The sequence below is a fragment of the Dendrobates tinctorius genome, unplaced genomic scaffold, assembly GCF_039654945.1.
Source record: "Dendrobates tinctorius isolate UK_male_01 unplaced genomic scaffold, ASM3965494v1 ptg000177l, whole genome shotgun sequence".
NCBI lineage: Eukaryota > Metazoa > Chordata > Amphibia > Anura > Dendrobatidae > Dendrobates > Dendrobates tinctorius.
Genome location: NW_027361844.1, coordinates 1,963,050 through 1,990,692, shown reverse-complemented (window position 1 = coordinate 1,990,692; position 27,643 = coordinate 1,963,050). Strand labels below are relative to the sequence as shown.

Sequence of the window (27,643 nt, the reverse complement as noted above, 5' to 3'; positions counted from 1 at the left end):
TGATGTACAGCACCTTGGGATAAACATTGCTCTTAAAAACAAATAATAATAATAGTAATATTAGTAAATATTATTGTTAGTATGGTGGGTTTTGTTCAGTAACTATATGGAGGTATTTGTTACTTGCATAGTGCCATTATTTGCAAATTATAAACGGTGTTATTTATATATTTGGGTTGTTTATTTTTGGTATTTGTTTTTTTTTATGGAGAGGGAACATTTATATTTATAGATCTAGACAGGCCATAGGGGTCCACTCATCCAAGCAATGATCTGATCATTGCGGGGGTTCAAGTCCAAAAGTATATGACTGTAATTATGCCCCTATATGGAAGGCATTAATTCAGACAACATTGCTGACAAGTGATTGTATGCTTTTTACTGAATTTATTGATCCTCCCTCCATCCTCCCCAGCCATCTTACCTCTTCCTCAGAACTGTTCCTCCACATACAATCCTTTTTCTTCAGACACACACGACCACATCATGTCCTATCCTGCTCCCACCTTCTAACACTCTGTCTGCTACTCCTCATTGCTGGCGGCGTATCCCCAAATCCTGGCCCTCCTCAGGACATCCCCACACTAATTTCTACTGTAACACCCTGCCTTGATCCTCTACACATTTTTGCAGCCATGATAACCTCATACCCATTCTTCCAGCCCCCACTCTCCCGGTCCCCCTACTTGGAGAACTATGGAACACACGCTTTGTCTTCAACAAGCTGTCCTATATACATGACCTCTTTATCACCAACAAACTCTCCTTCCTTGGCATCACTGAAACCTGGCTCACCCCCTCTGAATCAGTCTCTCCAGCTGCACTTTCTAATGGCAGATTCAATCTCTCTCACTCCCCTCGCCCCAGCAACAAACGTGGTGGAGGAGTTGGCTTGCTCCTGTCTGATACCTGCTCCTTTACCCCAATTCCACTTCCTCCCTCCGCTACTCTTCCCTTGTTTGAGGTGCACTCCGTCCGCATCTACTCCCCCTATATCTTCCATCTGTCTGTCATGTACTGCCTCCCAGAACTAGCCATTTCCATCTTTCTCGACCACTTGAACACCTGGCTACTTCATTTTCTTTCTGCTGGCATCCCCACTATCATCATGGGTGACTTCAACATCCCCAATGACACTTCCAGCTCAGCTGACTCTAAGCTTTTATCACTGACTGCCTCCTTTGGCCTCACTTAACGGTCCTCCGCAGCCACTCACAAAGATGGCCACACGCTGGACCTTATCTTCACCTGCCTCTGTTCCCTTACTAATCTCACTAACTCACCCCTCCCCCAGTCTGACTACAACCTACTGATATTCTCTTCTCTCTCCTCTCCTAGTGTGCAACCCCCACTCCACAAACTCACCCTCACAGAAATCTCAAACACCTCAATTTACACTCACTCTCTGAGTCTCTTCTCCCTCTTACAGACATAGCTTCCTTATATGACACAGATGCTGCTGCCACTTTATATAACACCACAATAACAGCAGCACTCAATTTGGCCACCCCCCTCACGCACAGCAAAACTCGTACAATCAACAGGCAACCCTGGCTGACCAGCCTGACCAAAGAACTGAGACAAGCTTCCAGAGTTACTGAGAGGAGATGGAAAAGATCTCGCTCTGCTGAGCACTTTATTGCATACAAGCATTCCCTTGCCAGCTTCAAGTCCACGCTCACTGTCGCAAAGCAAACTTACTTCTTATCGCTCATATCTTCCCTGTCTCACAACCCTAAACAACTTTTCAACACTTTCAATTCTCTACTCTGTCCCCCAGCACCTCCTCCCTCTCCTCTCATTTCTGCTGTAGACTTTGCCTCTTTCCTTAAGCAGAAGATCAATAGCATCAGAGAAAGCTTTGGCCTGCATCCCCCAATGCCACTTCTCTTAACTGCTCAACCCTGTACTTCCAAAACCAGCTTCTCCAGCATGACAGAAGGTCAGCTCTCCACCTTCTGTTAAGATTACATCTCACCACTTGCACACTAGACCCACTCCAGTCCCACCTCATCCCTTTCACTAGCAAATGGTGTCTTCCCCTTATCCTTCAAACATGCCTCAATCACACCCATACTCAAAAAGCTCTCTCTCGACCCATCCTGTGTCTAGCTATCGCCCGATATCACCTCTCCCTTATGCCTCAAAACTACTGGAGCAGCATGTCCATCTTGAACTGTCCTCCCACCTCTCCTCCTGCTGCCTCTTTGACTGGTTATAATCCGGCTTCTGACTGCATCACTCAACTGAAACTGCCCTACCTAAAGTCACCAATGACCTACTAATGGTAAAGAGCAAGCGACACTACTCTGTCCTCTTTCTTGTCTGTAGAGCATAGGGCTTGGGCTACGTCCCACCAGCAAGTACAGAGAGAGCCTGCTGAGACAGTTAAGACTGCCCAAGGTGCTGCATCAGCATCTGTCAGTAAGGATGGTGATGTTACTGACATTTCTTTACATTCCCCTGAACCTTCTGTTAAACTCCCTGACACCTTCTCCGGTGAGAAGGAAAAGTCCCATGTGTTCAGGGAAAGTTGTAAGTTGTTGTTTTCCCTTAGACCCCGATCTTCGGGGGATGAGAGTCAGTGGGAGGGAATTATCATATCTTTACTCAGGGAAGGTCCGCAGTCTTGGGCCTTTTTTTTACCCCCGACGCCCCGGAGAGAGTGTCTGTAGATAGGTTTTTTGATGCCCTAGGACTAATTTATGATGAACCTGACCGGGTCAGATTGGTGGACGACACGATCATAGGTTTCTCTCAGGGGAAGCCTGCCGAGTGGTACGGCTCAGAATTTAGGCGATGGTCCCCCGAGGAATCCAGGAACGACTCAGCACTCAGGTGCCAATTTCGGAGGGGATTATCTGATCATCTAAAGCATGCTTTGGCCCTTCATCCACCGTCCAGTTTCCTGAAGGAGGTAATGACGCAGGCTGTCCGTATGGATAGGAGACTACGGGAGAGAGGAGTCATGCAACGGGAGGCCCCGTTGCTTCCAGTCAAGCCAGAGTTGGTTCCCCAAGCTGAACCCATGGAGGTGGGAGCCACCACCTTCAAGGAAAGGGGGAGGAGATGACAATGGGAAGGCAAGCTCTGTCTTTACTGTGGTGTTCCGGGACATTGGAAAAAGGACTGTCCTGCTTGTCCTTCAACTTCCAAGGTGTTGGGAAACGACTAAGACTGGGTAACTGTTATGGAAGTTACCCAGACTCTCAGGTACATTTTTCCTCATTTCTTAAAGTGCTGCATAAAGTGGAACTTGGTGTTAGGAACTGTTTTACACCCACTTCAGCTTTTGTGGACTGTGGGTCGTCGGTGAACCTGATTGACTCTAAATTGGTGGCCAATAGCAAGTTAGGGACATTTAGGTTGGAAAACCCCATGAATGTTTTGGCCATTGATTCTACACCCCTCACTAAGGACGGTATACATTTTGTCTCTAAAGAATTTATTCTCAAGGTGGGGGCTGTACACCAGGAGCGCATTTCATGTTTTATTTTGGACAATCTTCCTGCAGGGTTGGAGTTGGGGTTTCCATGGTTACAACTACACAATCCGGTTATTGATTGGGAGTCCCAGGATATTGTGAAATGGGGACCTAATTGTTCCAATGATTGCTTTGTTTCTGTATCTGTGTCATCCGTCAGTCTGGAGGGTATTCCGGAGTACTTGAAGGACTTTGAGAATGTTTTCTCTGAAAAAGAGGCTGATGTTTTACCACCACACCGCCCCTTTGATTGTAGTATTGACCTTGTTCCTAATGCTAAATTGCCCAAGGCCCGTTTATACAATCTCTATGGTCCTGATCGAGTTGCCATGATGTAATATATCTCCGGGAGTCTTTGTAATGGACACATTGGCCCTTCTGTTTCTCCCATGGTGGCAGGATTCTTTTTTGTAAAGAGTTAAAAAAGATAACTGTGTGAAATGCGTACCCTCTCCCACTAATTCCTGATTTATACAACCTATTGCCTGGGGCCAAATGGTTTTTAAGTTGGATCTCGGGGGAGCATATAACCTTATCTGGATACAGGAGGGGGATGAGTGGAAAACTGCGTTTCTCACATCTGAGGGGCTCTTTGAGAATTTAGTTATGCCTTTCGGTCTGACTAATGCACCAGCAGTTATCCAGAACTTTATTAACCATGTTTTTGCTGACTTTATTGGGCATTTTATGGTGGTTTATCTGGACGATATTTTAATCTACTCACCGGATAAACAGATTGACATGGGTCATCTTTGTGCGGTTCTCCAGATGCTCCGGGAGAACTCCCTATTTGCTAAACTAGAAAAGTGTTCATTTTTTGTTCAGGAACTATGCTTTCTGGGGTTCATTCTGTCCACCGAGGTGTTCCATATGGACCCTAGGAGGGTTCAGGCCATTGTTGATTGGGTTCAACCAAGAGATCTGAAAGGTCTGCAACGCTTCCTGGGGTTTGCCAATTATTATCGGAAGTTCATAAGGGGGTTCTCCCAGGTGGTCAAGCCCCTCACAGATTTAACTAAGAAAGGGGCTGATCTCAAGAGTTGGTCAGCCTCAGCCATTGTGGCATTCTCATTCGTCTTCCGTTCCTGTTTTGAATTGCTCTGTCTGGCTCTGATCTTTTACGTGCTTCTGGCTGTGCTTTCATCTCATCCACGGGTTACCACGCTCCCAACCAGCTTTTTGATCTCTGGCTTGCTTCAGACCTTGCTCCTGCCTTCCCCTCTGACACTGCGTTCCTGGCTGTTGCTGACTTGGCTTGTATGACAGCTCTACTGCCCCCTAGCGGAGTTTGCTCAGCTCTACAGGTCTTCGCTAGGTGAGCTCCAGTTACCTCCCTTCCTCGCCCTCTGGTGGTTGTCCCTGCATTGCACGACAGTATTGCTCACGTTTATTATACTTGTTTATGTATGCCCCTTATTCACATGTAAAGCACCATGTAATAAATAACATAGTAACATAACATAGTTTTGAAGGCTGAAGGAAGACCTTATGTCCATCTAGTTCAGCCTATTTTAGTGCAGCTGTTCTGCATTGTTGATCCTGGGGAAGGCAAAAAACCCACAGAGTAAAAGCCAATTTTCTCCATAGGGAAAAAATTCCTTCCCCTAAGCTGGGTCAACCATCTACCTATAATATTATGTTATTCGTAACCTTCTATACTGTTACTCACAAGAAAGGCATCCATGGCGATATAAAAATGAATAATAATAATAAAGAAATCCTAACCAGCTCATTACTGTTACACTGCAATTATATTTAATAGAATCATAGAATGTTAGAGTTGAAAGGGACCTCCGGAGTCATCATGTCGAAACCCCTGCTCAATGCAGGATTCACTAAACCATCTCAGACATATGTCTTTCCAGCCTCTGTTTGAAGAGTTCCATTGAAGGAGAACTTACCACGTCTTGTGGCAGCCTGTTCAACTTATTGATCACCCTCACTGACAAAGTTTTTTCTAACTTTATTACTTCAAACCAAATGTAAAGTGTCCCTTCACAGCCATCAATGAAGTATATGAAATTGAGAAGTCAGTGTAACATTAGTGTACAATTGCCAGCCATAAAAGAATAAAAGTCAGTATGGGAGGGTTTTACCTGTAATGACCAGTTGCTGAAAGACAAATTCTTCGCTGGAAAGCTTCTTGTACCTAAGTAAAATAATCAGAAGCTCAGTAGGAGGATGGTAAAGTTTCAATTAAAATTTGTAAGTATATAAAACATATTTGTCATATTTATGTTATATATATATTAGACATGTAAAAAGTGCTTTAAATGTATATGAATATTTGGGAAAAACAGCAAAGTACAACAGACCACAGCTTATTGAGTGACAAACATCTAGAGACAAAGAGAAGGCCAGCCCATGAGAGCTTACAATCTATTAGTAGAAAGGAAAGTGACAGAGGGTGAGGGTAAAAGCTGCTCATATGGTTGTATAGTAGAGTCATCTTTATTGCACATTGCAAGCTTTCTGTACAGTTGGTTTTTCAGGAAACTTTTGAAAGTAGAAATGGAGTATTGTGTTCCACACTACAGGGAATTCCCTGAACAAAAAGGTCTTGCAAGAACCAGGGGTTGCTTATGATGTAGTATCAAGAGATTAGGACAGAGTTGAATTGGAAGCTAGGTGTGGTGTGCTCTGAACATAATATATATTGCACATAAATTAATATAATGTTTTAAAAAGTTACCATTTCATTCCAAGTTGATTTAGTTTTCAGATTTATTGTTTGTAGACGCTGGAGAAGTATCTTACACGCTTCCTATCAAAAGAAGTAACCATTGTAAGATAATATTAATTGTCAAATTGTCAAATTATCATTCAAAACATTCTTCACTTCCTCCCTAGTGCTGTCTTTATACTATATTGTCCATTTTTTTGTATGACTAATTACACAACCACTCGGCGGGTTTGTTTAGTTCCCCCTCCATTAGCTATTAGCAGGGCTGCCATCAGGGAATTACTCTCCTTACTGCTGTATGGGGCCTGGTGAGCAGCAGTATAGAAGGACGCCCACAGGTCCGGGGCCCCGCTCTTGTGCTTCTGCTCATCGGGCCCCAAGTGCCTGTGCATTGCAGGCCTGCAGCGCACACATCAGTGCACACGTTGGCATCAGGGCCAGGAGCTTTCTCAGAGCTGTGCACGGCAGTCTAACCTTGACAGCTTAGTAGCTCCCACTCCCTCCATGCTTTCTGTACTTCTGGTCAGGTGACATCATCGCGTACGCACCGACATGTACCGGACGCTGGAAGCAGAGCTGCACTGCTGGGGAGTGAATGTGAGGTAAGTATGTACATTAAAACATTTTTGTTTTCTTTATAAAATGAATTCAATGGGTGAGAAGATGAGTAACTGCAAATGATGAAGTGGGGAGTGTAAGGGTGACTGCACATGATGGAGTTTGGGGGTTAAAGGAGACTGTACATGATGAAGTTGGGGAGTGGGGCTGCACATGATGAAGTGGGGGTAAGGGGGACTGCACTTGATGAAGTGGGGGGTAAGGGGTACTGCACATGATGAAGTGGGGAGGGTAAGGGGGACTGCACATGATAAAGTGGGGGTAAGGGGAACTGCACATGTTGAAGTGGGGGGTAAGGAGGACTGCGCATTTTGAAGTGGGGGTAAGGGAGACTGCACATGATGAAATGGGGGGTAAGAAGGACTGCACATGATGAAGTGGGGGGGTAAGGGGGATTGCACATGATGAAGTGGGGGGTAAGGAGGACTGCGCATTTTGAAGTGGGGGGTAAGGGAGACTGCACATGATGAAATGGGGGTAAGAAGGACTGCTCATGATGAAGTGGGGGGGTAAGGGAGACTGCACATGATGAAATGGGGAATTAGAAGGACTGCACATGATGAAATGGGGGTAAGAAGGACTGCTCTTGATGAAGGGGGGGTAAGGGAGACTGCACATGATGAAATGGGGAATAAGAAGGACTGCACATGATGAAGTGGGGGGTAAGGGGGACTGTTATGAATGAGTCACCGTAGGAGGCAAAAGCAGAAATACAAGCTAAGTCCAGAAAACCAGAGAAGTTGGCAACTATCAGATTGCAGACCCCTGAACCTATCAACACAACTAGCAGTAGCCGTGGGGGGTTCCTACGATGCCCTAGACCCCTCGATCACAGCCGGAGAATTACATAGGCCTAAAGAAAGAAAGGGGAAATCTAAACTGCCCCAGAGCAGACCCCAAAGCAATAGGCAGCCCCCAACATATAATGACGGTGAAGCAAGATGAAAATACTAACACAGACAGAAAGATAGACTGAGCAAAGACGGGGCCCAAAACTACCTAGATAGGAAAGGACAGGAAGGCTGCTGTCTGCAATCTGCCAAAACCCTATCAAAGACATAAGCCAACAAGCTGATATGAAAAAGGCCCTGAAGCAGCTAGGCTTCAAAAACTAAATCAGCACTCAGGTATTTTCAGAAGACAGAGCTAAATGAATTCAGCACACCCCAGCAGGGAATGGCAGAATCCAGAAAAACAAAGCAAAACAAAGTCAAAGCACCAAAGCAAAAGGCCGAGCAGCAAACTTAGCTTTAGCGGAGCAGGAATTCAGACTGGTCTCCAAGGATCCCACAGAGAAATCACCCGCAGGGCAGAAGGGCGTCGGCAGCCTTATATCCAGTCAGTAACTCCACTCAGGCAGTCATCATCATCAGCCTCAGGTGTTTGATAATCAGGCTCACTACCTTTCTTTACCAGAAGAGGGAGTTCCTCGGGCCTCAGTAATGAAGGGGAAAATGAACTCACAACAGGGGACTGCACATGATGAAGTGGGGGGTAAGGGGGACTGCACATTTTGAAGTGGGGGGTAAGGGAGACTGCACATGATGAAATGGGGGGTAAGAAGGACTGCACAAGATGAAATGGGGGAAAGTGACTGCACATTTTGAAGTGGGGGAAGGGGACTGCACATGATGAAGTGGGGGAAAGGGACTGCACATGAAGAAGTGGGACTGCATATGATGAAATGAAAGAGGGATGGGGGCTGCAAATGAAGGGGCACTGTAGATGAAGTAAGGGGGTGATAGGGAACTGCAATTGAGGAAGTAAAGGGGAACTTTAAATGATGAAGTGGGGGAGGTGACAGGATACTGTAAATGATGAATTCAGTATGAGGGACAGGGGACAGCAATTTAATTGAAGGTGGGGGTGGGAAGAGTAAAAGATGAGTTGAAGGTGGGGAGAGCAAATGATGATCTAGGGGGAGAACAAATAATGAATTTTGAGGATGTGGGAGTAAATGATGTATTGAATGTGGGGAAGAGCAGTTGATAATGAATAGAGGGTGAGAGAGAAAGACTTGACATGAATTGGGGTGGGAGGGGCATGTAAATATAATGAATCGGGGTTAGAGGTGGAGGTACATAGTGGGGCATTGAGGATGCACTGACTGGTGATGAATTGGGGAAAGAGTACAGGTGCTAATTAATTTATATATTAAATGGGGAAGTGGCTATTTATAGTTAGTGGGTGCACAATTGGGGATTATAATTTATATTTGGAATGGTGGGTTGCATAATAACCAATTATATATTGATGGTGGATGCACATCTGTATTCAGATGTGTAGTGTATTCAGATGAGTAGTGTAGAAGAAAGGGAAAAAGTGGGGAATGTGCTCTGGAAGCAGTGGTCTAGGTAACTGTTTATTTTATGCAGAGACGAGTCCTCGCTGGAAGAAGTGACAGCAGTCTGTGCTGGATGAAAAAGAAAAGCAAAGATAAAGGACTTCAGCTAGAGACGTCACTGGTGAGTCAGTGTGTTACCTGTACACTGACACTATACACTGTATACTATATACAGAGCTCCTGTGTATAATGTCACTGGTGATCACTGTATTATCTGTACACTGCCACTATATACAGAGCTCCTGTGTACATTATCACCGGTGAGCACTGTATTACCTGTACACTGACACTATATGCAGAGCTCCTGTGTATGTCACTGGTGATCACTGAATTACCTGTACACTGACAATATATTCACTGTATACTATATACAGAGGTCCTGTGTAAAATGTCACTAGTAATCACTGTATTATCTGTACACTGACACTATATACAGACCTCCTGAGTACAATATCACTGGTGATCACTGTATTACCTGTACACTGACACAATACACTGTATACTATATACTTAGGTCATGTGTATAATGTCACTTGTGATCCCTGTATTACCTGTACACTGACACTATATACAGAGCTCCTGTGTATAATGTCACTGGTAATCACTGTATTACCTGTACACTGACACTATATACAGAGCTCCTGTGTATAATGTCACTGGTGATCACATTTCAGTAGGCCAACATTTCGGATTTTGAAAGCATTTTTCAAGCTGGTGTTATAAAGTAAAATAAAATATATATATAATAAAACTAGCTGAAGAGCCCGGCGCTGCCCGGGCATAGTAACAAACTGTGGTTAGTTATAGCAAATTATAATTATCCTCCATCCCATAGTCCTGTGCCCATATACCCATCATACATATCCACGATCCCATAGGTCCGTGCCCATATACCCATCATATATATCCTCCATCCCATAGTCGAGTGCCCATATACCCATCACACATCCTCCATCCCATAGTCCCATGCCCATATACCCATCACACATCCTCCATCCCATAGTCCCATGCCCATATACTCATCATACATAATCGCCATCCCATAGTCGAGTTCCCATATACCCATCACACATCCTTCATCTCATAATCCCATGCCCATATACCCATCATACATATCCTCCATCCCATAGTCGCGTGCCCATATACCCATCATACATATCCGCCATCCCATAGTTCCGTGCCCATATATCCGTCATACATATCCTCCATCCCATAGTCCAGTGCCCATATACCCATCACACATCCTCCATCCCATAGTCCCGTGCCCATATACCCGTCATACATATCCTCCATCCCATAGTCCAGTGCCCATATACCCATCACACATCCTCCATCCCATAGTCAACCATTATGACATCATAATGAGCGGTGGTGCTTGCAACCTATGATGACATCAGCGTCGCCTTGGCAACCATTATGACATCATAATGAGGGGTGGGGCTTGATACACACACACTTTTTCCCCATTATGTAGATAGGGGCAAAATTGTTTGGTGAATTGGAACGCACGGGGTTAAAATTTCACCTCACAACATAGCCTAGGACACTCTCGGGGTCCAGACGTGTGACTGTGCCAAATTTTGTGGCTGTAGATGCGACGGTGCGGATGCCAATCCCGGACATACACACATACATACACACACTTGAGCTTTATATATTAGATATATATATTTGGGGGCGCTAGTACTAATGGAGGAGTGCCCACTGCAAGACAGAACAACAAATGGAGGAGTGCCCACTGCAAGACAGAACAACACTCCACAACATTGTAAAAATAAATAATAAACATACCGTATTTTCCGCTTTGTAAGACGCACTTTTTTTCCCCCAAAATTGAGGGGAAAAAGGGGGTGCGTCTTACAAAGAGGATATACATTTGCGCTGCCACTGAGGGTACTTGCCGCGGCACTCTGTGCCCTGATGCTGCCGCTGCGCTGTCCGCCACCGCCGCGCTCCTGTCCCCCGGTGGTTTCTTCCGCCCCACCGCCGCCGCCGCGCTCTGTCCCGTTCAGCGTGGGGGGGTCTCTGTCGCTCCATGCCTGCTTTCTTCCTGGAATATGGCCGCCGCGCATGCGCAGACGGACATCTCGGCACTGAAATCTCGGGAGATGAGATTTCAGCGCTGAAATCTCATCTCCCGAGATTTCAGTGCCGAGATGTCCGTCTGCGCATGCGCGGCGGCCATTTTCCAGGAAGAAAGCAGGCATGGAGCGACAGAGACCCCCCCACGCTGAACGGGACAGAGCGCGGCGGCGGCGGTGGGGCGGAAGAAACCACCGGGGGACAGGAGCGCGGCGGTGGCGGACAGCGCAGCGGCAGCATCAGGGCACAGAGTGCCGCGGCAAGTACCCTCAGAACGGGACAGAGCGCGGCGATGGCAGCAAACACCGGGGGGACAGAGCGCGGTGGTGGCGGTAAGAACCGGGGGAGAGCGCGGCGGTGGTGGCAAGCAGGCACCGGGGGACAGCGTGGCGGTGGTGGCAAGCACTGGGGGACAGAGTGCGGCGGTGGTGGCAAGCAGGCACCGGGGGACAGAGCGTGGCGGTGGTGGCAAGCATCAGGGGACAGAGGGCGGCGGCAGTAACAGACACCGGCAGCGGCACGCTGCGCATCAAAACACCCCCTCATCCCAGCAGCAATGTTCCACTTCGGCCTCCTCCATCACCACCCCTGGAAAGCAATAAGACGCATGGATTATAAGATGCACCACCATTTTATTAAAAATAAAGTTTTTTTCCTATTTTTCTCCTCAAAATTTGGGGTGCGTCTTATAATTCGGAGCGTCTTATAAAGCGAAAAATACATGTGTGTCAGCGCTGGGATATCCTCAATATATCACACTAAATTACCCCTAAATTAAAATATATTATATTATGGATGGTGGAACTACAAACATATTTAAAAAATGTAAAAATATGCCTGCGAGTTGGAGATTTAACCCTGCCTTGTCCTCAAGAAGAGCTCAGTACGCTACATCTGAGGCAATATCCTCTTTTTTCAATGCAAGTCTTCATATCCTGTACTGGCTGCATCTGAGGTAAATCTCCAACGGATCCTTCTTATTTTAATGCTTCTTATTTTATTGCTTCTTGTTCCATAATTTCTATTCTAATATAAACGCCCCTTTTTTTACATATTTATATTTCTGCATATTTTTACATTTTTTAAATAAGTTTGTAGTTCCACCATCCAAACTATTATATATTTTAATTTAGGGGTAATTTAGTGTGATATATTGAGGATATCCCAGCGCAGACACACATTTATGGTGTTATAAAGTATTCTAATTCTTAATTATAGCAAGCACAAAAACCTAGACAAGACAAATAAAAACATTTAAAAGTGCGCATATTGCGTCAAAAAAACCTGTTTCCCAAGCCAAAGGCTGGCACTGGAATGAAACCTATATGAATAGCATGACAATCAATGTGGCCATGTAAATGTAATGAATACCGTATATGAAATACTTATAAATAAACTCAACCTCAACCCCTAAAGGGATGTAAAATAGTATTCAATAAAAAAATAAATAAAATAGTATTCAATAATGGAGAGCGGTACTATGAACTTGTAAAAATAATAATACATATATAATGTACTATGAAAAGAATATGAAAGAAGTAAGCAGTAACACTGCAATATAGTACCATAGTACCAATATAGTACCTCCCAGATAACATGACACCTAGTAAAGGTATAATATGGGAATGAGGACCCCACGTGAATCGCCGTAGGTGGTGGCTTCCTCATGGGCAGGAGGGCAGGAGAAACTTTATAATTTCTTTTCTTTGCATTGAAAAAAGTAACTCATTGCAAATACAAAGTGACCGAACGCTAATGAAAATTTGATCCTCCACACTGATAAAAATTGTTCCTTGTTTTTTTCTGAATGAGAAAGATAACGGACCACTGAATAATGTCTAATGTAGATGAAAATAGATACCTCAGCAATTAGGAATGTGCATTGGGTGAAATCACACAATTAATGACTATTTTAGTTGCCCAATTATATATTGCCCTAGTCTGGAAAGAAGTCGACCACACTTAAAAAGAATAGTTGGACAAAAGATGTTTCATTCTTTTGATCTTTCATCTAAAAATAATCTTTCCCAGAAAAATTGTTTGTCCTTCGCCCCGTGTTAGTGAGATGTATAGCAGGATATGATGACTATAGTGACCAATATGGACCAAAACACTAACCACCATCTACTTCAGTACAATTTGTATGATCACCTTAACCCCTCTCTGCCATCTGACATACTATTTCATCCATGTGACCTGGGCCTGTCTGACCATGGACGGATTAGTACATCATGTCCTTTAATGCGACACTGCAACCGAAGTTGCGGTGATCGCATTAAAATTCCAGTGTCATTATCTGTGGGAAGATGGTGTCTGCATCATTGGGGCTGTTCCTGCCCACCCGCACTCACGTTTGCTGTGATTGGCTATTCAATTCTGAACAGCCAATCGCAGCCTCTCTCATTGTTTCAGCCAATCAAATTGGCTGAAACAGTGATGTTCCAGCCTAGGATCGAGTACCGATGTACTGGATCCTAGGCATCGGCAAAAACCTCTCAGATTGGTGCGATCGATGCAGCTGCTGATTGGCATGATCGATGTAATTGTTGATTGCGCCAATCACAGGGCACAACTGCGGTGTAACCGCGCTGTGCCCTGCTGGTGACCTGTGCCGGTGACCTGCCTAGGATCGGATCTGTGAGCTCCGATCCTAGGCCGGTGTCTAGCAACACCAGCGTTACCAGGGCCAGCTCTGATTGGTGGGATCGATGTGATCATCGATCCCACCAATGAAAGGTCACAGCAGCGGTATGACTGTTCTTTGACCTGTCTGTGATCTGTTCTGTAACCGCACTGCAGGTTTTCACACTAACTGAGGATTCCTGCAGAGTGGTCACGCTGCTAGATCTCCTGCTGTGCTGGGCCTTGTGGTGCCACACAAGCCTGTGACACCACAATCCCTGCTGAAGACAGAAGAAAGAAAACAGAAGAAAGAAGAGAGACTACAACCGTAAGTGTTTTAATCCCTGATCCCTGCCCGATCTCTCTTCATCCACACCAATCCCCTGTCCCCCATTCCCCTTTCCCTTTCCCCATCTTTTTACCACCCTCCACCCTCCCTTTGCGCTGCCTCCGTGCGCACATTTAGCAGCTGCCGAACGTTGATTGGTGACGCAGTTCACCGATCAACACCCATGCTTACTTTTCTTTCTCACCCCCCTTTGCGCCACCTCCGTGTGCACATCCAGCAGCCGTCGAACTTTAATAAGTGACGCAATTTACTTATCAGAGCTCGTGCCTGCTGTTTTCCATTTTTCTTTCCCCCCTTGGCCACCCCCGTGTGCACATCCAGCAGCCGACGAACTTTGATAAGTGACGCAGTTCATTTATCAGAGCTCGTGTCTGCTGTTTTCCATTTTTCTTTTCCACCTCTCTTTGCACCACCCCCGTACACACATCCAAGCAGCTGCCGAACTTTGATAAGTGACACAGTTCACTTTTCAGAGCTCGTGCCTGCTGTTTTCCATTTTTCTTTTTCATCCGCCCTTGCTCCACCCACATGTGCACATTCAGCAGCCGTCAAACTCTGATAAATTAACCAATTCACTTATCAGAGCTCATGCCAGCTGTTTTAGACATTTTTATTTTCACCACTTCCATGTGGACATCCAACAGCTGCCAAACTTTGATAAGTGAAACAGTTCACTCATCAAAGCTCGTGCCTGCTGTTTTACACTTTTCTTTTCACAGACATTTTTTTCTCCCTGGTTCTTTTTTTCTTTTAGCTTTTTCTTTTCAGACAAGTTTGCACCAAGCGCTATCCCCACCACATACACAAACAGTTAAAAATAAAGTACTTGACACAAGCACCATATTCATAAAAAAAGTCCCCCCATTACGTTCGTCCTAACAGCACTATTCACTGGAGGAGGCATATGCTTTCCTTGTCTCCGACACTGATAGTGAGGGAGAGGATCCCACATTTCTTTATTTCTCAGATTCTTCCTCCTCATCCTCTTCCTCCTAGGGTCCTGTGGAACGGCCACACAGATGTCCCAGGACAGAAGATGAGGCAGCGCCCACCATTCCAGAAGATGAACCTGTGTACCCCATTGCGGACCCTTTATGGACCTTGCCCTCCCCCCGAAAATTTTGAGCAACTGATTCCTGATTTTGTGGCAGAATCAGGAATCAAGTTTGACACCACAAGCCTCACAAAATCAGACTTTTTCAAAGTCTTTTTCTTTGAGGATTTTTTTTAACTTTATGGTGGGCCAAAATAATGTATATGCTAGTCAATTTTAGGCACAAAACCCCAGTTCATCATTTTCTAACTGGTCTTCTGTAGACGCAGTTGAAATTATGCAGTTTTGGGGCCTGGTCCTTCATACGGGGATCCAGAAGAAGACAGAATTTCGGCAATATTGGAATGTTGATATTTTATACAACACTGCAGTGCTCCAAATGGTCGTGGCCCGGATGCATTTTGAGGCCATTCACAAATTCCTGCATTATACCGATAATGCACAGTGTTCCCCACGAGATGACCCCAACTTTGACCGTCTGTTCAACTTTCGGCCGGTCATCGAACAATTCAACAAAAAGTTTGCTGAAGTGTACGTGCCCCAAAGGGACATCTGCGTGGATGAGTCTTTAGTTCATTTTAAGGGAAGGCTCAGATTCCATCAGTACCTGCCCAGAAAGAGGGCCAGGTATGGGATTAAACTCAACAAACTGTGTGAGAGTACCTCAGGGTACACCCACAGGTTTAGCGTTTAAGAAGGAAAGGACACCAGGATTGAACCCCTGAATGTTCTCCTGTCCTGGGAGTGAGTGGGAAAATTGTGTGGGATTTGGTACATCCACTGCTAGATAAAGGTTATCATCTCTATACTGATAACTTTTATACCAGCATCCCACACGTCAAATCCCTCTCTGCGTGAGATACCGCAGCCTGCGGTACTGTCCGCAAAAATCAGAGAGGCCTTCCAAAAACGCTACTTGGGCAGATGCTCAGAAGGGGTGACAGCAGAGCCCAATGTAGTGACCACCTGCTGGTGGTCAAGTACAAGGACAAGAGCGCAAAAATCAGAGAGGCCTTCCAAAAACGCTACTTGGGCAGATGCTCAGAAGGGGTGACAGCAGAGCCCAATGTAGTGACCACCTGCTGGTGGTCAAGTACAAGGACAAGAGGGATGTCCTTCTCTTGACATCCATACACAGTCATAGCAGCACCTTCAGCACTGTACGAGGTACCTCTGCACAGGTCAGTAAACCGGACTGTTTACTGGGGTACAACAAAATCATGGGCGGCGTTGATCTCTCTAATCAACTCCTCCAGCTGTCCACTGCTTTGAGAAAGGCCAAGGTGTGGTACAAAAAGCTGACCACGCACATCATACGAATGGCAATGCTCAACACTTTCCTGCTGTGCAGGCCACACCGATACGTCGTACCTTCAGTTTAGGGAGGTAGTGGTTAAGGCCCTGATTTTTGGCACTCAGGAAGGAGCGGGCCGCAGTACTTCCTTAACTGAAGGTGCTCATATCGTTCCAGGTCAGCATTTCCCGGGGGGTAGTCCTGCAAACTAGAAAAAAAGGTAAGTCGTAAAAAAGGTGCCGAGTATGTTACAAAACGGGAATACGCAAGGACACCTTTTATCAATGTGACACCTGCCCCAAAAAACCTGGCCTGTGTATGAAAGATTGCGTCAAACTATTCCACACCTCCATGCAGTACTAATTTACTTAAATTTACATAACAGGAAACAATAGATAAATTCCTAAAAGGGGGCACATCTAGATAAGTTCCTTGGGGGGTCTAGTTTCCAAAAAGGGGCACTTGTTTGGCATTGTCAGTGTTTAGGCACAGCTAGATAAGTTCCTTGGGGGTCTAGTTTCAAAAAAGGGGGCACTTGTGTTTTTATTTTACTATTTAGGCCCATCGGTGGCTCTGCAAATGCAACAAAATGCCAGCAGACCATTCCATCAAAGTCTGCATTCCAAAACATCACAACTTCCCTTCCGAGCCCTGACGTGTGCCCAAGCAGTATTTTTCTTCCATATATGAGGTATCAGCGTACTCAGAACAAATTGAACAACAACTTTTGGGGTCCAATTTCTCCTGTTACCCTGTACTGTACAACGCAGCAGAATCTGCTGCTGACCTGCAGGTGCAGAAACGCTGCGGAACCGCAGCAGAATCCGCACCGTGTGCACATACCTTTAGGGGGTCTAGTTTCCAAAATCTGGTCACTTGTGGGGGGTTTATACTGTTTAGGCATATCAGGGACTCTGCAAATGGAACATGACACCCGCAGACCATTCCATCAAAGTCTGCATTCCAAAATGTCACTACTTCCCTACCGAGGCCCGACGTGCGCCGAAACAGTAGTTTTCTCCCATATATGAGGTATCAGTGTACTCAAGACAAATTGGACAACAACTTTTGGGGTCCATTTTCTCCTGTTACCCTTGGGAAAATAAAATATTGAGGACTAAAAGATCATGTTTGTGGAAAAAAGATGATTTTTTTATTTTCATGCAAGGGCGTTAGAAACTTTACAGCAATACATGGGGGTTCAAAGTGCTGACCACACATCTAGATAAGTTCCTTGGGGAGGTCTAGTTTCTAAAATGGGTTCACTTGTGGGGGGATTTCCACTGTTTAGGCACATCAGGGGCTCTCCAAACACAACATGGCGTCCGATCTCCATTCCAGCCAATTTTGGTTTGAAAAAGTCAAACAGCGCTACTTCCCTTCCAAGCTCTGCCATGTGCCCAAACGGTGGTTTTCCCCCCACATATGAGGTATCAGCGTACTCAGAAGAAATTGTACAACAACTTTATTTCTCCATTTTCTTCTTTTAATCTTGTGTAAATTAAAAAATTGTTGCAAAAAAGATCATTTTTGTGACTAAAAAGTTAAACGTTCATTTTTTCCATGCATGTTGCTTCTGCTGCTGTGAAGCACCTGATGGGCTAATAAATTTCTTGAATGTGGTTTTGATCAGCTTGAGGGGTGCAGTTTTTAGAATAGTGTCACTTTTAGGTATTTTCTTTCATATAGACCCCTCAAAGTGACTTGAAATGTGAGGTGGTCCCTAAAAAAATGGCTTTGTAAATTTTGTTGTAAAAATTAGTATTGCTGGTCAACTTTTAACCCTTATAACTTTCTAACAAAAAAAAAATTGTTTCCAAAATCGTGCTGATGTAAAGTAGCCATGTGGGAAATGTTATGTATTAACTATTTTGTTTGACATATTTCTCTGTTTTAAGGGCATAAAAATTCAAAGTTTGAAAATTGCTATATTTTTGCAAATTTTTGCCAAATTTCCGTTTTTTACACAAATAAACACAAGTCATATCGAAGAAATTTTACCACTAACGTGGAGTACAATATGTCATAAAAAAACCTTCTCAGAATCGCCAAGATCCATTAAGCGTTGCAGAGTTATTACCTCATAAAGGGACAGTGGTCAGAATTGTAAAATTTGGCCCTGTCATTAACATGCAACCCACCCTCAGGGGTAAAGGGGTTAAACATCCCCTATTGCTGCGCAGACTGAAAATATAATATGTCTGTCCAGTGTCGAACTGGGTTGGCAAAGGCCCTCCAGTAACATTGATTCTTGGGGCACAATGTTCAGCTACATGCAAAAGTAACCTGACCTTAGTACACAAATTAACTTTTGCTTCTATGTAATACTAATTTGGATAGAATCTTTAGTGACTGAATAGATGATATTGTACCTTTTTCTGCAAATTGCTAATGAAAATAAATAGCACGACCCATGATATGTGAGCGAATAAAACCTATTTACCTGTACTGCCATTACGTAGACTGTGGATCCTGAAGCCAGCATACTACCAGCGTCTAAGGTCACCGATGTGCTGATTTCACTGACATGGACATAAGAAATTGGTATCCGAAACTCACGACTGGCAACCTACATCAAACAAAAAGACAGTACTAGGCATCAATTGTGATAGTTTCACTATAAATTGCCATTAAAGTATATCTCTATCTCATCTCCTTTAGGAAGATTTTGCATAATAAAATTGACAATTGTTCTTGATATTGAATGATTTTCCAATTATTGCATGTGCACACGACATCTTTTTCAGGTGGATTCTGCTCCGAAAACAAACAGATAAAGTGTTGCTTAAATCAGGGTTCCCCAACTCCAGTCCTCAAGGCCCACCAACAGATCATGTTTTCAGGATTTCCTTAGTATTGCTCAGGTGATAATTGCTTCACCTGTGCAATACAAAGGAAATCCTGAAAACATGATCTGTTGGTGGGCCTTGAGGACTGGAGTTGGGGAACCCTGGCTTAAATGTTCAAAAGAATGGACATCAGCATTTCTATGTATAAGCAACTTTCTGTTCATATGTTCAGTCTTTTGAGCATAGTTTAACCCAGTACAGGTTTCCAAAACAATGAGCAGTTAAAAGACAAGTCATTTAAAGATTTGGGTTTTTTTTATGTTTTTTTCTCTTTGTTTTTTAGACGTTATTATTTTAATCTTTAATCTATTTTTTAGTCCCCTGAGATGACTTGAACCTACAATTTGATCGCCTATACTATACTCTATATATAAAACAAGAATACAGCACATCTTGTCCGATGCTGATGGTTCTTTTAAAAGTAATTAGCACATTGCCACACTGCACACATAGGTCACATCTATAATTTAAAAGAACAAGGCGTTAAGAGGGTTAACCCTCCGCTAAAAGACAGCCATCATTGCCACAAGTTTTGAACAAGTATGGTAAATATAATAGACCTTTCTATTAGAAACCCAGAGGATCGAATGGGAAACAAGATTATTTTACATTTATAATGAAGATCTCAGGGAATAGAATAAAAAGAAAATTCTATTTAGAAAAAATCATAAATACCATAAATTAGAAAATCGCAATTGTTCTGTCTAGGGCAATAGTCACCATGGTACATTGTAATGGCCACTGGCAGAAACTATCCTAGAAGGTTAGGACAGGTGAGGTGCTAGTGAGCATGTGCAAAGGGAAGCTCCATTGCTGTGACCATGGAGATAGGACGTTATAACTATTTATCCACAATTACATTTTATTTCATCTATTTTTTTTCTATTCCTGGATAACCCCATTAAGGTAATTCCAGTATGATGTATCTATCATCAATAACATTTTGCTTATTGCATAACAAGCACTGTCGTCTTTCCTTTTCAATTTTTCTGTTTCTGTTGTTCAGGTGTTGTTTGATTGGTTCATTAGCAGCAGGGGCAGATATATCATTAGTGCAACCTGTGCAACTGCACAGGAGCCAAAGAGGTAATTTCTACCTTCAAAATAGGTGCAATTTAGCATTTTTAGGAGCTCTTGGGCTGCAAAGGGCCCATATATTGTTCTTGCACAGGGGGTCCTTTTCTGTCTGTGTCCGCCAGTGATTGGCAGCACAGTGTGGCTACTTCTCTCAATTCTGTTGTACCTATAACTAAAAGCTCACTCGGGTGCTCGAAACGCGTCAGTTGATACGTGCCAGTATTCATGGTCTTACTACAGTTCGGGGGAGAAAATAAGCCATTATGTGTTTAGTGAGATGATGGACTTCTGTATCTTGCATTATGTGAACTATACAACGCAATAAGTCTGCTCCTTGCAATGCACTTGAGGACAGGTGAGCTGTCAACATCAACATCTATCTTTCTATTATTCTGAAAATAACTTACATATACTGTATGATGTAATATTTCAATACATTAACCATAGGAAGTCTCACCTGCATCATTTTGGTCAAAGTTTCTTGGTCCATGTCACTCCCAGCAGGAGTCACCAGCACCCATCCATCCTTATTTACATGAACAAGCACAGAAGCCTACAGTTAAATAACATAAAAAATAAATTATTGAAAAGACAACAACTAGTAATGAGTGAGCGTGCTCGTATAATGTCTTGTCTGACCATGCTCAGCTGCTATCTGGGTATCTTGAGCGCGCTTGTATATTATGTTCGAGTCCCTGCAGCTGCATGCTTTGCGACTGTTAGACAACCTGAACACATGTGGGGATTACCTGTTTGTTAGGGAATCCACACATGTTGAGGCTGTCTAACAACCACAAATCATTCAGCCGCAGGAACGCGAACATAATATACGAGCACGCCCAAGATATTCGCCCATCACTAACAATAACCTAAACTCAACTATCGGATATACAGAAATAATTAGCATGATATATTTACCTTTTTTTATGATGACTGACTGGTGAAGGAGACACCATGTTACATGGAGCTAAAAATGTGAGTTGTGATTTGAGATTACTCCAGCTTACTATTGCTTAGCATTAATTTACATGCTTTACATAAGCTCCTAAGCTGTACAGTGCTTTGAAATAGCATTCATACCCTGTGAACTTTCCAAATGTTTTCAAGTTACTTCCACAAACAGATTTTATGTGATAAAGTAGCAAGTATTTGTGAAATGTAACGCTATGTCCTCTACATGGCTTTTTGGGAACTGCACAAAAAGCCGTCGTCCAGTGTGGCTCCATTGGGGGCTCCCCTGCTTTACTTTTAAAGTAAACCATAATAAAGGACATTGGATGGGACGGTGAGTGCCTTGCTTCTCTTTGTATATTGAATCCCATAAATATAATCACTAATAGTATAGCTCAAGGTGACAGTGCAAATGATTATTGCTGTAAATAAAAGTACCAGTGCATAGTATTTCAGGTTGAAGTAAACGTACAATAACATGCACCTTGATTTATTTTTTATTTTTATTACTCAATTATATAGCGCTATTAATTTCACAGCACTTTACATACATAATTGGCACTGTCCCCGAATGGGGTTAACAATCTAGAATCCTTATCAGTATGTCTTTGGAACGTGGGAGGAAACCGGAGTAACCGGAGTAACCAGAGGAAACCCACACAAACACCGGGAGAACATACAAACTCGTTGCAGATGTTGTCCTTGGTGGGATTTGAACCCAGGACCTCAGCGCTGCAATGCTAACCACTGAGCCACTGAGCCACCATGCTGCCCTATTCAACAAAGCAAATGTGATTAGAGGGACCAATAGGTAGTAAAAAGAAATTAATTAACCAAGATGAAAATAAATATAGACAGGAATGGATAACCTATTGAACAACATAGATAGTGGGCTATATAAAGAGCATTGTGCTTGTAGTTTGATCGCTGATGGCAATATAGCCTAATAGATCATTGATGATATACGTGATAGCTAACCGCAGGACCACACATAAACAAAGAGAAATAGACTTACTGCCTTGCAATAAAGGTAACCTTGGCAACCCCGCTGCCCCAATGCACGTTTCGTTAAGTCTTCTTCAGGAGGCACCCTATATCCAGTATTATTTTAATTGGGCATAATTTTAAAAAATATCAAAAAATTCATGGGGCATGAATACTTTTTCAAGGCACTGTATTTTGTCATATATGAGCGACATTAATTATATACATGTTACATGCTCCATACCCAATATAATCTTCCAGGAATAGCAAGATAGACCATGCTGAAATCCTGGTTGCTTACAAATATTTTTCCATAGTAGAAAGGTGAGAAATATTTCCTGTGTCCGTCTTCTGACAAATATATTTCCACTGCTCAAACTTGAAATTAATTTTCAGATTGGAACCAGATTAAATTACCCCTTTGTGCAAAATCTAAACATTAAAGTCTGAATGGAGGCTTTGTCGCACTGCCCGAAGGTCACACATATGTACTGTAGATGCTGAGTTCTGGAGGATACACACCTGATTGATGAAGTCTGCGATATATCCAACAGGGAACATGGCAGGAATGATAGAGAAGCCTCTCTTCTTCCAGGTGCACTTCTTGTTGTGTTCCCTTCCATCAGTCCTTCTCTGATGGTATAATGACATCTCCAAACACTCATCCCAGCATGCCAACAAATTGGTGGCATCAAACTTTTGCATGAATGGAGTCTCGCTCTTTGGTGTATGTAGATTTAATTGTCGAACCTAAAAGTAGTTGTATTTTTAAGAATATTAACGACCTGCGTATTTCAACATGTACTGTAGGCTGATATACTGTAGCTACACACAATTAATGCAATAATTTTACCACGTACAGAACACATCATATACTAATTATTAAACTGTCTGCTGTAACTGTAGCTATTATAATCATACAACTAGCTTGGCCCGTGCAAAATTTTCGCACATTGGTCATCGGGGGCTCTGGCAATTTCAGAAAAAGCAAACTGGTCAAATGTACAGTAAATGTATTTCATGAGCTGATGAACACAGACAGGTATTTGCATATGTAGATTGTTTTGATAAGTATAGGCCAAAAAATGTTTTCCGGTTGAGGTGCCACCTGCAGGTCATTGTGTCTTTCTGCAGGTTTATGAAAATGAATATTTAAACTGTATTTAGTGATAAAATAGTGAATGTGTGGTTTGTTTGGCTGTTTTCTTGCTGAAGGGAGCAAGTTTACCTTTCAAATGGTGTGTGGGGCAAACTAATCAGCGAAAAAGCAGTGCATGTTTACAAATATGTTGGTAGTGAGCTTTGGGGTACTGTGGTGCCACCTGCAGGTCATTTTTCCTTACTGCAGGTTTATGAAAATTAATGTTTATGAGAGTGAGTTTGAGAGTGTGAGTGTGTGAGTGTGAGTTTGAAAGTGTGAATATGAGAGTGAGTGTGTGAGTGTAAGTGGGAGTGAGTGTGTGTGTGTGGTGTGTATGATGTATACAGTGCGTGTGTGTGAGTGACTGTGTGTGAGTGTGTGTGAAAGTGTGAGTGTGTGTGGTGCGTACAGCTTATACAGTGTGTGAGTGTGTGTGTGGTGTGTACAGCGTATACAGTGTGTGTGAGTGTATGAGTGTGTGTGGTGTGTATGGCATATACAGTGTGTGTGAGAGTGAGTGTGAGATTGAGTGTGAGTGTGAGAGTGTGACTGTGAGAGTGTGAGTGTGAGAGTGTGTGTGGTGCGTACAGTGTATACAGTGTGTGAGTGTGTGTGTGCGTGTGGTGTGTATGGCATATACAGTGTGTGTGAGTGTGAGAGTGTGAGTGTGAATGTGTTAGTGTGAGAGCGAGTGTGAGAGTGTGAGTGTGTGAGTATGAATGTGTGTGTGAGAGTTTGTGAGTGTGTGAGAGCGAGTGTGAGAGTGTGAGTGCGAGTGTGTGAGTGGGAATGTGTGTGTGAGAGTTTGTGAGTGTGAGTGTGTGAGAGTGAGTGTGAGTGAGTGTGAGAGTATGAGTGTGAGTGTGACTGTGAGTGTGAGAGTGTGACTGTGAGTGTGAGAGTGTGAGTATGAGAGTGAGTGTGAGAGTGAGTGTGACTGTGAGAGTCTAAGTTTATGAGTGTGAATGTGTGAGTGTGAGTGTGTGAGTGTGAATGTGTGTGTGAGAGAGTTTGTGAGTGTGAGAGTGTGAGTGTGTGAGAGCGAGTGTGAGAGTGTGAGTGTGAGTGGGAATGTGTGTGTGTGAGAGTTTGTGAGTGTGAGTGTGTGAGAGTGAGTGTGAGTGAGTGTGAGAGTGTGAGTGTGACTGTGAGTGTGAGAGTGTGACTGTGAGTGTGAGAGTGTGAGTATGAGAGTGAGTGTGAGAGTGAGTGTGACTGTGAGAGTGTGAGTGTGAGAGTGTAAGTTTATGAGTGTGAATATGTGAGTGTGAGTGTGTAAGTGTGAGAGTGTGAGTGTATGAGAGTGAGTGTGAGTGTGAGAGTGTACGAGTGTGAATGTGTGAGTGTGAGTGTATGAGTGTGAATGTGTGAGTGTGTGAGTGTGAGTGTGAATGTGTGCATGTGAGAGTGAGTGTGAGAGTGTGAGTGAGTAAGTGTGAGTTTGTAAGTGTTAGAGTGAGTGTGAGTGTGTGAGAGTGTGAGTTTGAGAGTGTGAATGTGAGTGTGAGAGTGAGTGTGAGAGTGAGTGTGTGAGAGTGTGAGTTTGAGAGTGTGAATGTGAGTGTGTAAGTGTGAGAGTGTGTGTGAGTGACTGTGTGTGAATGTGTGAGTGTGTGGTGTGTACAGCTTATACAGTGTGTGTGAGTGTGTGTGGTGTGTATGGCGTATACAGTGTGAGTGAGTGTGTGAGTGTGTGTGTGTGGTGTGTATGGCATATAAGTGTGTGTGAGTGTGTGAGTGTGTGTGTGGTGTGTACGGCTTATACAGTGTGTGTGAGTGTGTGTGTGTGAGTGTGTGAGTGTGTGTGTGTGTGTGGTGTGTATGGCGTATACAGTGTGTGTGTGTGTGTGTGGTGCGTCGGTGTTCTGCTGGTGGTACCGCACAATAGGTTGGTACCAGGAACATTTTCCATATTGAGACACCCATCACTTGGGTGTCCCAATATGGCGGTCAGTGAAATTCCTCCGCTTGGAATTCTGGGATATGGTGACATCTGGACAGAACAGGAAATGAAAATATTACAAGGCAATTATATCAATAGATATATACTGTACTATGCACACACTTCTCAACATTAGAACTGTAGCAAGAAGAAAAAGTTGTGGAATTATGGAAATCAAGGAATAGATAGACACATGCTAATGATATGCAAATTATGAAAAAAATAGAGACTAAAGCAAAAAGCATCATGTATGAGTATGTGTGCCAAGTGCAGAAATCCCTGCACTTACATGCCTTGGCTATCAATGAGGTTATTAATGGCTGTCTGAGGAATGTTCTGTCACACTGAATGCACTTGGGCAGCAAGTCATCAACATCCCCTGCTGGCAGCTCCCTTTGAAGCTATCCACCAATGGCATCCCAGATGTTCCCAAAGGACGCCAAGTCTGGAGACGCTGCAGGCCATGATAGCACGTTTTGGCCACGCATGCTGCTCACAAAGTACAAGCAATATACAGCCAAGCGCGTCCTAGGAATCTATTTCCATCTACTCCCCCATTTTACACCCGGCCACAAAACACACACAATAAAGAGCAGGAAGACCTCTGCAGTTTGTGTTATTCATCTGTCAACTTTTAGTAAAAACGTTTGTAAAAACTCATAGTACCTTTTCTGGTGATACACCACATCTGTCGGCTACAGCATCTATCCAAATTTCTGCAAACATAGCCGCCTGTGCAAATCCAGATCCTGTACAGAACAACTTCGCTGGTAAGTTTGTCCTACATGCTGAAACACGACACCGGGTATTGGGGATGCTATAAGCATTTTGTGCGCTCAGTAGAGACATAGTAAGTACCTGCAATTCACAAAAGACATTTAAAAAGACAGTCTCCAAGCCAAATAAATAACAAGCATAACATGTTCCTCATATAATGACTTTTTAGTTGACATAGATAAAAATTCTGTGCATATAAATTTGATAATCTAACATAAAAGGGGTCAGAAATGTTCTTTTACAGTGGATCTACCTGATTTCCGTACTGAAGTCAATCATTGTGCCTAGAGTTGAGCGACTTTTGTTTTTTTATGGTCGAGTTTCGTTTCTTGAAACCCGACTTTTCCAAAAGTCGGGTCGAGCAAGATCGGCCGATTATAGGGAAAAGTCGGGGTCGTCCCGAAACACGAAACCCAATGTAAGTCAATGGGGAATAAATGTCGGCAGTGAGCGGAGAACAGGAAACACACCTACAGTGCTCATTTGAATGCCAAAAGCATCAATTCTTATTACTTAAGCTGGTCAACCTTAATTAACTTCATAATACAAGTTACGCACTGAAAAATGGGGGTTATTTGGCTAAAGTTGTGGGGGGGTAGGGCTGGCTCCAGGTTTTCATGTGCCCTGGGCGAAAGAGCGCCCCTTTAACACATAATACCACAACTCATCATGCTCCGATACGGCAGAGAAATAGTGGTATAGTACAATGAAAAATACTTCACTTTTTACATCTCATGACGAGGCCCATCTATTTCTCCATACAGAATCATTGGTCCCATATAATGTTTGAAACAGTATATGATGAGCTCCACATAATGCTACAGTATATGTTGGTCCCCATGGATGAAGCTCCACTGTCTTATGGGCCCAAATAATGCTCCAAACATAATGGGCCCCATTTCTAATGCTCTAGTGTATAATGGGCCCTGTAAATGCTGCTCCAGTGTCTGATGTCCACCTTTGGAATGTTCCAGTGTATGGTGGGCCCCATCTATCATTCTCCAGAGTATAGTGCTCCCCAAAAATTGATGTCCCAACATTGAAAACAATGAAATAAGTCTCCTCGCTAGGGAATCCCTGTACTAGTATGGACTCCTCGTTGTCCCCATCTTCCATCTCACTGCACAGTATTTCAACCTTGCAAGTGCTGTGATCCTGAGCAAGCAGGGGGGCCCACTCGTTGGCGACGGCACTGGCACAGGGCCCCTGATAGTACGGTGGTGTGTCTGATGGCGGGTGGGCCGAACCTGCACTTTCATCTGCAGCTTCCTCTTTGTCACCGTGTAAGATGGAACTGTTTATGGGAAGGGTAACCTGAGTTTCATCAGGGTCAGATTCAGGCCGGGTAGTGTGCGAGGGGAATGTAGTGGTCTGGGTCAATGTACCAGCAGA

At 43.7% G+C, this 27,643-nt stretch overlaps 1 protein-coding gene across 2 annotated transcripts in view; it reads right to left on the bottom strand.

The window, feature by feature from the left end:
* LOC141054219 (aldehyde oxidase-like) overlaps nucleotides 1-27,643 on the bottom strand; it is a 250,414-nt gene that overhangs the window by 14,663 nt on the left and 208,108 nt on the right. For both annotated transcript variants that reach the window (XM_073551449.1, XM_073551450.1), the window contains 6 exons: nucleotides 26,141-26,332; nucleotides 22,914-23,141; nucleotides 20,914-21,009; nucleotides 18,974-19,099; nucleotides 6,177-6,248; nucleotides 5,581-5,633 (listed from right to left, as the gene is read on the bottom strand). In XM_073551449.1, coding sequence (XP_073407550.1) covers nucleotides 5,581-5,633; nucleotides 6,177-6,248; nucleotides 18,974-19,099; nucleotides 20,914-21,009; nucleotides 22,914-23,141; nucleotides 26,141-26,332 — 767 coding nt within the window. The remainder of the gene's footprint in view (nucleotides 1-5,580; nucleotides 5,634-6,176; nucleotides 6,249-18,973; nucleotides 19,100-20,913; nucleotides 21,010-22,913; nucleotides 23,142-26,140; nucleotides 26,333-27,643) is intronic.